The 9476-nt window shown below is 35.8% G+C and overlaps 1 protein-coding gene across 1 annotated transcript; it reads right to left on the bottom strand.

The window, feature by feature from the left end:
* Positions 1-273: 273 nt before the first annotated feature.
* On the bottom strand, positions 274-4937 carry LOC111289867 (ATP-dependent Clp protease proteolytic subunit 4, chloroplastic-like). The gene is made up of 2 exons (XM_022881221.2): positions 4404-4937; positions 274-979 (listed from the first exon to the last, which is right to left on the bottom strand). The coding sequence occupies exons 1-2, from the start codon at positions 4784-4786 to the stop codon at positions 496-498; spliced, it is 867 nt and encodes a 288-aa protein (XP_022736956.2). The 5' UTR covers positions 4787-4937; the 3' UTR covers positions 274-495.
* Between the last annotated feature and the right edge of the window lie 4539 nt (positions 4938-9476).

Genomic DNA, 9476 nt, shown 5'->3' on the forward strand with positions numbered 1-9476 from the left:
TCAAAATTTTCTTGCCTGGAAACGTGTCATAGGCATTCTTTTTGAAGGCATTCCTCGAAGGCATCGATCAGTTAGAAACACGAATGATTCTTGCTCGCTCCTTGTTTTATCATCACCACATGAAAAAGTTCCCAAATCTCTATGAGACCAATACTGCAGTCACCACTGCACAAGTAAAACCATTTTAAATCTGATTTTGCATAGGCTAAATCCTACCCTCACCTCAACATCTTATGCTGCCCACTTGAATACACAAAAAAACAACCAGAGACCTTAAGAGGAACCAAAAGTTCATAGCTTCACAGAAACGATTTTCAAATCATTTCTAAAACACATAATCTATATTGCTTGGACCACATTCTCAATGAAGCAACCAAGAAATTCATCTTTGTATGTCAATTGAAAAGGACGAAAACTATTGTATTTTCAATTACAAAACTTCTTTGCAACTAACACAAAAAGCAAGACCACGAAAACAGCATCAAATTCCCCAAGCTAGTATATCTCATCATCTGGAATATCAGGGGTGATGAATTTCCTTGGATCCTTCATCATTTCCTCCAAGTTTAGTCTTGGCTTCACTCTTTCTGGCACAGGGACCAATGGAATGATGCTATCTCTATCAATAACTCCATCAATCATTCCATATTCACATGCTTCAATGGGAGACATATAGTGATCTCTATCAATATCCTTCTGGACTTGTTCAAACGAACGACCAGTAAAACCAGAAATTATTCTCGTCACATTATTCTTGTTATGCATAATTTCCCGTGCTTGGACTTCTACATCTTTAACTTGTCCACTAGCACCTCCAAGAGGTTGATGAATCATTATTCGTGTGTTTGGCATTGCAAGGCGCTTGCCTTTGGTGCCACCACCAAGGATAATAGAAGCCGTTGATGCTGCAATGCCAAGTGCAACCGTGGAAACATCGGCCCGGACAAGCTGCATGACATCATAGATAGCCATAGTAGCACTGATACAAATAGCAAAAACAGAAGAACATTAGCAAAGGATAGACAACCAAGGTGGTACAATCAAGAAATCAAATAGTAAAAGACAAAATGTTGAAATGGAACCATTAACAGGAAAGTTTCTATTCTTTGTATGTCACCAATCAAAGGGATGGGAAGGAGAATAGAAGAAAGGGAAAGAAGAGAGTAAATTACCCTTAATCGGATTGCACAAGCAAGAAGAGGAAAGCAGAGGAAAGGTTGTGCAAGCAAGCTTATTTTTGGTTGATTGGAAAGGGAAGGAAATGGAAATTGATCATATTCATTAGCAATTATTTTCTTCATATCTTTAGGGTTTAAGGGTATGCTAAAATTTTGATTTAGGGTTGTGTCAGAGTAATTATGTTAGAAATTAAAAAAAAAAAATTGATGAGGAATCCTTCCCTTCCAAATCTCTCCAGTAGAGTTTTTGAAAGATGAAGGTTTGGACTTTTGAGGGCTTTTTGCACCAAAATCCTCCTATTCCTTCCCCATCCACTAAAACGTTTCCCTTACAAAAGAGGGTACCCTTCCCTCAATACAAACAAAGCCTTAAGCCCAAATGGAAATATAACATGTAATAATGCAGACATTTCCTCTAGCCTGCAACGATGACCTAAACTGCACTTATAGTCCTAAAGTTCCAAGAATATGCACGCTTCCAAGCCAAATCTCCACTATGACTGACCAAGTGATACCCAAAGATTGCATAAGCCAAGAACTGGCCATCTTACCAAAGGAAAGGGCAGGTTAGAAGAAGATGAGGAAATGATTCAGCTGCCTCTTTAGACAGAAAGCATCTATTGGGCATAATTTGGCCTTTTTTAAAGATTTGGAATAATAAAGGCACTAAGAGACTTGAGCTTGGTCATTAGAAGAAACGAATAATATATAATCACACCAATTGAACAATAAGATTATGAAATATCTCATGCTAATTTAATGATGAAGCAAGACTCCTTATGCTTGGATGAAGCAATAGAATTTCCATTCCCAAGTTCATGGTGCAAACCAAGAGTTGTAATCGGGCTTGCTGGATATTTATATCATAGGCTAAACTTTGATTTGATATCTATTTTAGGCTATTAAAGTTAGGATTTACCTAAAGAGTGCCCTAAGGGCACTTTTAAGGTTACCACATTAGAAACATATCTTTTTCTAATGCATTGTAACTATCACATTAACTATCAACTACTGCATTTAATACAAAAATATTACTATAAATAGTATTTTAACTAATTTTAAAGAGTGCCCTGAGGGCACTCATTAGCAAAACCCTTTTAAGTTATTTTTAGTAATTAGACTTGCTTACCAAGTTCTAGGGCTAGGAAGAAGTCTGTAAATACAGATATAAGATGCTACCCTATAGAATGGGTTTATAAACCAGATAGATCTTGAAATCATTGCCATGAGGCTCCTTCAATAGGCAATATCAGTAAAGTTGTAATGCCCTAATCCAAGGAGAATATCACTCCCATCAATTAAAATTGCCATATCATTTCTATCTTATTAGCTGTTGTTGACAATGAACGCTAATTCGAGGTACTCCTTCTAGCCTCATGTCAGGACTCTTATAAATGCCTCTATAGTCTATATGCAACAAGGTCTTTCCTATATAAAAAAACAGCAAAGTCATTCTGGAAATTAACAACACAAAACCAAAGTGACTTTGAAAATTTCAAAACGTATTCACTAGACATCAAGGCTCCCTTTGGTTCACAACATGGTGAAAACATTTCCTCTTCTTCATGGAATACAGGGAAATGTTTTCTGTTCTTTGAACAACATGGTGAAATGTATTTCCCACTGTTTGGAATGCAATGGGAAATTTTTACTGTTAACATCAAATCTCATGTACTCATTAAGACATTGCTAGCGTTTCTATCGTGCATAAGACATCAGTTTATCATCTCATCACCCATAAAGGAACAGATATTAAGTTCAAGAACCAATTTATTCATAACTTCAAGATCTTTTTGGTTAGGAACAAAGAAAAGAGAAAGGAGATGCCCAACAGAAGTGACATCACCAAGAGGCTTCTGATACAAAAGAGAGAAAAAAAACTTAGTTAAGCAAGGAAAATAAGTTCCCAAAGTTGTTTTCCGATTTCTCCCAATGGTTTTCCACTGAGAAAAAGTTATTTTTCGTTTACCACATTTTTTTGGTTTACCAAATTCTTGAAAATGCAGAACACAACTTCCATAACCAAACATTATGTCCTAATTTGAAAGTAGAAGGTAATAACTTCATGAATATTTGGGTCAGGAGGCAGGATTGAGAAGATAATATAAAAAAAATCAACTTTTGCACTGGGGTGAATGAAAACACTCCACATAGACAATCCCCATTGAGGAAAACTTAAAGGGACTCAAATGGAGGCCTTAAAAGATGGAATTCAATAAGAGAACTGAGAAATATATAAAAATCTACCCATAAAGGCATATGTGTTCCTAAATTACTTCAAACAATATCCTAGCATGACATCTGAACAAGAAGAAAGATAACATACTTGACCAAATTATAAAATACTTGCTAACATGGTGAAACAAATTTTGACACAATATGTACACATCCAAGCCCAACAATCTTGTCAGAAATTCGAATAAATAGAAGATAAAAAAAAGAAAGAGCTAATGAAAGGGTTATGAAATAATAAATGCAAAATAAGTTTAAAGATTAAGCATATAAGTATTCTAAATCCCGACTGCAAATTTTCAAAAACCACCAAGAAGTTACAAACTTAAACAAAGTAGTAATTTTCAAGGTTCCAAATAAAGACATTACAAGACACTACAAGGCAAAGGCAAAATGTAACATTTAATTTCCCATATAAAATTAGGGAATTCATCTAGTGAATTTTTAAAGAAGCCCAGTGGCATCTTTGATAAGATTGGTTTTGGCTCAAGTCTACCAATTAGAAGTACCCCCTAATATGTAGAAGACCAAGAAGTTTTAGGTAATTTTTACTATGTTGTCCACGCAAGTTGCTAACATTCCAAAGAATGAAAGCATGTTAAGATTTAAGAATATGTAGGCTATAGGATATAGAAGCACAGGAAACGAAGAAGAAACCTGTGGAAAACACTTTTTCGAAAAGTTGAGAACCCTATAAAATATAAACTACCCTAATTTTGCAAGGAAAGACAGGGTACCGAGCAGATGCAGCAGAAAAAGTGTTTTGCAATTGATAAGGAGAAACCAACACGCTTATCCTTTTCTCTTGCTATTTACTATTGACTTGCGAACAACATAAGCATCTAAATTGCAGCATAAACTATTGCAACAAACTCTCCTCCATAATATAGGTGTAAAAAAAAAACCAAGTAAAAAACTGACCAGCGGTATCTGGGTTACACGGCAAAGGGGTTAAGGCATTAAACAATATACAAGCCTTGAAAAAAGGCATACCTCAAAGAACCACCAGGGGAATTGATGAAGAGTCTGATATCTGTATTAGGATCCTGAGCATCCAAAAGCAGCAACTGATTGATAATGGCATCGGCGACAAAATCATCAATGTAGTTACCTAGGAAAACAATGCGCTCCTTGAGCAGCAACCCCATAGCGTCGGCCTCCGCCCCTCGCATGGCGGTGGCGGGGCCTTGAGGGGCTGACAATTTTAGACACTTAGGGGTGGTTTTGTGTTTGACAGATGAAGAAAGGGATTTGAGTGTGAAGCACAAAAAGGAGGGCTTAGGGTTTGGGAAAGTGAGAGAGGGTTTATGTTTAAGTTTGAGATGAAGAGAGGACAAGGAAGGGGTTAAAGGAGATGAGAGCGAGAGCAAGTCCATGGTGTTTGTGGAGTGAGAGACCCGGATAAACTCCGACTGAAGCCGCGACCCTTTTTCCTGTTGATTCACCGCAAAAACCAACTTGCTTATTTTATTATTGTCTTCTTTGTGAATTTGTGATTTTTTTTTTTCTCTTAAATTCCTCCTGAGTCGAGCAAGTGGGAAAGACTATGAACGAATATTTTTACTGTGTAAAATTTTAAAAAAAATTTTAAATTTTTTATTATTTTTAGATAGTTATTGTATTTAAAGAATTATGTTTTTTATAGAAATAGTTTTATTAAAATTTTTTATAAAAATATGATATTAAATAATTATTAATCAAATTTAAATTATAAATAATATTTTCAATAATTTTAATATAATATGAATTTTTTCATTAAACTTTATCATTTTATCAATTTAAATTTTTTATTAATATTTTATTAAATTATTTTTTAATAAAAATTTTACAAATTTCAAATAAATAACTTTATTTAAATCTTATCCTAATAAATTAATAACTATCAAGTCTTAACAATTCAATTTTTTTCTTTTACAAAATATTAGAATGCATCTCGTTATAGTATTTATTTTTTTCTTTTAATATATAAATTAAATGATAAAAAATTTTATTCTATAAATAAATAAACATAAATATATATAGATAAATACATATATAAACAACTGTGATATTAATTTAATAAATTTTTTTAAAGTTTAAGATTTAGGTTCAATAAATAAAAGTAGAAACACGAATGATTCTTGCTCGCTTCTTGTTTTATCATCACCACGTGAAAATTTCTCAAAGTTCTATGAGATCAATACTGCAGTATTGCACAAGTAAACCCATTTTAAATCTGATTTTGCATAGCCTAAATCCTACAGATTTGTGTTTTAATCAAATTATTATGCTACAAAACAATATCAGAGATCAAGTGAATGACAGAGAGCGCTGATTGTTAGAAGATCTACCAGAAAGTGAACGGGCTTCGTAAATTATAATATTGTTGGAGATTCCGTTAATAATGTGCTTTTTCAGATCACGGTGGTGATTGGGTTATAAATTGAGAAAGTGGTAAAGAGATTTTTGATGGAACATGGCAGCTGCTCTGATACCATTTATACACACAGCGGCAGATAGTACGGCCAAGGCTCTGGCAACTGACACGACTTCAGTTCCGGGCTCTCCGGGTGGTAGAGTCCTGACAATACTATCTGGTATTATGACAACAGCGTGAAGATCGATCAAACTTGGCAAGAGGCAGGATTTTGGTTTCTAAAAGATTTGATTATTGAAAAATTGGAAAAGGAAAAGCCAAAAGAGAGTCTTATTTTCATGGATCTATCCACTCTTAGCAACTCTAGTTCTCAACCATCTTCCTCTAGATCTTCTTTTAGTTTATCCTCTCCTCCATCTCCTGTACTTAAAAAGTCCTCCTCTTCTAAGCTTAAGTTCTAATATGAAGTAGATTATATTCCAGAAGAAAAGAAAACCCAACAAACAGTCTTACCCCTTGTAAATCCTTATACAGCTTTCTCAAACTCCTCCCCTTCTCTTACCAGATCTTTAAAAACTCTTTTAAAACCCAAATATCCAGCTCCAAAAGAATATGTTCAAGCCACAAACTTTGATCAATGTATTCTTCCAGCAGGACCCCAAGAGCACTTTGTTACTCTCTAGATCCCAGAAGAATTTCCTCATCAGTGGTCAGAACAAGGATACACTCACATCCACTTTGGTGCTATCAGAATCGCTTTAACCTTCCATGGTAGAAATGGAATTCCTGTCTGTTCCAGAATGGCCTTATTGGACACCAGATTTAAAGATTACAAGCATGCAGTCCTTGGAATCGTCGAGACGACACTCAATGCAGGAACTGTCTTCTTCTTTTTGAAATTGAGCATCTGATCAAAGGCTGACATATCTAATTCCACGAGAAAGTGAAATCCAATGAGGTGAAATTCAAATCTTTGGATACCATACTTTACAGCTAAAATCTCTTTTAGTGTAGAGTGATAATGGAGTTCCGAATCTTTGAATTTTCCGCTTTTGTAACCACAGATTTGTCTGGTTCCATCTTTTTCTTCAAGGAGAATTGCTGACCAGAACTGTTCACTAGCATCTGTCTGCAGTATTCTTGTACCATCTGAAGGAATTTTTAAAGTGGGAAGTGACTTTGCTTTTATCTTCAAGGCTTGTACTGCTTTTGTCTGAATCTGAGACCACGTGGGAGGTTCTTTTTTGAGCATTTGTCTGAGTGGATATGTGAGCTGGGCAATATCTGGGAGAAATTCATTCATGTAATTGACTATACCGAGAAATTGCTGGATCTGCTTCTTTGAGAGATTTGCATCAGGAAAATCTGCAAGTGACTGAGCAATATGAGGTTGAGCAATGTACTGACCATCTTTGAGATGCATGCCTAAGAAATCAATTTCTGTAGCACCAATGAGCATCTTTTTCTCTGAAAGCATTATCCCATACTGTTGAACTATGCGCTGGAACTTATCCAATAACTGTGCATGAGATGTATCATCAGGAGAGAACAGTAAGATATCATCGATGTAAATCAAAGCATTATCAAGAATTGGAGCAAATATCTTGGTCATGGCTTTTTGGAACAGTGAAGGAGCAATTTTTAAACCAAAAGGCATTACGGTCCACTGAAAGTGGTGTTGAGGAATGCAAAACGCCGTTTTGTATCTGTCCTGTGGATGTATACCTAGTTGCCAAAATCCTGCCTTGAGATCAAACTTTGAGAAGACTTTTGCATTGGCTAGATTTGCGAACAAAGTTTTTCTGTCTGGAAGAGGGAACTTATCATCTGCAAGGAAAATGTTAAGAGGCTTGTAGTTGATTACCAATCTGAGTTTTCCACGAACTTGTTCTGAACGTTTGTTGACATAAAACGCTTCACACGCCCATGGAGAGGAGGTTGGTTCAATTAATCCTTGAGCCTGGAGAAGGGAACATTCTTGGATTGCTTGTTTGAAATGATCTGGGTTCATGCCTGAATGACTAGCTTTTGTAGGATTGGCATTTTCATCTTTCTTGAAGGGAAGGGAAATGAAAAATTCAGGGTTTTGCCAAAGTGGGTGATCACATTTCTGGAGAAAATCTGAGTGAGTTTCTGCACATGAAAAGTGAATGAATTGTGTTTGAAATCTTGAAAAACATCTGGTTGAAGGGTAAGGGTAAAGAGGTTGGGAAGGTTTTTCCAAGGTCTGAAATAACTTTCAAACTTGATACCATTTCCACTAAGCTTTAAACCTGGTATACTGGTTATAATATCAAAACCAATAACAAGGTCTTTCTGGGGAAGTGGAGATCCTAAAATCTTTTGAGTTATTCGACATCCTGGAAGGATTTGAAGGGTAACAGGGTTGCTGACAAAGTCTGTAAAAAATACATTTTCATCAGCGGTTTTGAAGAAAGTTTTCTGTTTTTTCCAAAAATGTTTGGGTAAGACAAGAGGGTTTGCTATGGTTTGGGCTGCACCAGTATCAAAGAAAGCTGTGACTGTTATAGGAGGGGAATGTTTGTGAGTGAAAATCTGAACTGGAGCTAGGGGTAATTTTGGAGGTTGAATGGTTTGGATTTTTTGGAGTTCTTGAACTGACATATACTCATAACATTGATCATCTGTGAAATCATCGGAGTATTCTGAGTAATCTGAATCTGCATACTCATCAGCATCAAACTGCTTTATCATAAACAGTGATCTTTCATTCTGCTCATCATCAAGGGAGAAAATTGATTCAAGATCATCATCTGAGAGATTGATACTGAGATATTGGCAATGTCTTGGATCATCTTGACTGATTTTTTGTCTGACTTTGGGCAGTTCTTTGAGAAATGTCCTGGTTTTCCACAGAGAAAACATTTTGAGCTTTTGATCTTTGGGTCTTTCTTCTTTCTTACAAATTTGAATCTTTGAAATCTTCTGGGTTTATCAGCATATCTGAAGAATTTCTTGTGTCTGGGTCTGGAGATTTGTGGAGGTCTGGAAGGTCTGAATCTTCTGAAATGTTTCTTTTTCTTGTTGCTGCAAAAACATGTGGGATTTTTGGAGGAACATTTGATTTGTAATCCTGAGGAGGAGTAAGAACAGGGCTTTTCAAGCTTTTTGGAGTTGTGCACCAAGGTTTTGATGTATATGTGCTCTTTGCAAATCTTATCAAGGGCTTTTAGCATCATCTTGTAGATGTCTCCAAGGGTCATAGATTTGACATCAAGGGATCTGAGGTTCAACTGGGTTCTTGTTTGCTGGGCAAGTTCTTCTGGAACAGAATTAAGAAATGCTTGCTTTAAGTTGACATCATCGAATCCACCAAGTATGTAGAAATACTGGAAGAATTGTTGATAGTGTCTGTCAAGGTCTTTTGGATGGAGAGAACAGCATTTGAGTCTGAAGAATTGCTCTCTGATCTTTTCTAATCTGTGAGTTTCTTGTCCACAAAAGATTGCTGCAAATTGAGAGACAGCGTCTGTGATTGTTGGGCATTGAAGAAACTGGAGTTGTTTGTATTCACCAATATTGTCCCAAAAATTTTTCAGGGTTCCAACGAGTCTAGAAACAAATCTGATCAAGACTGTGTTCATCGTAACATTGGGATGAGAATTCAATTCAACAAGTCCTCATGCTAAGAATTCTTGAAATCTTGAGGGCCATTTTGAAGGAGGAACATCATCAATGGTAAAGACTGA

Source organism: Durio zibethinus, chromosome 11 (genome assembly GCF_047325235.1).
Source record: "Durio zibethinus cultivar Kanyao isolate XHJ-2024 chromosome 11, ASM4732523v1, whole genome shotgun sequence".
Lineage (NCBI taxonomy): Eukaryota > Viridiplantae > Streptophyta > Magnoliopsida > Malvales > Malvaceae > Durio > Durio zibethinus.

Coding starts and splice junctions, on each gene's coding strand:
- LOC111289867 (XM_022881221.2), bottom strand. CDS start 4,786: ATGGACTTGCTCTCGCTCTCATCTCCTTTAACCCCTTCCTTGTCCTCT. Junction 980..4,403: donor TCCCCTGGTGGTTCTTTGAG/GTATGCCTTTTT, acceptor TATTTGTATCAG/TGCTACTATGGCTATCTATG.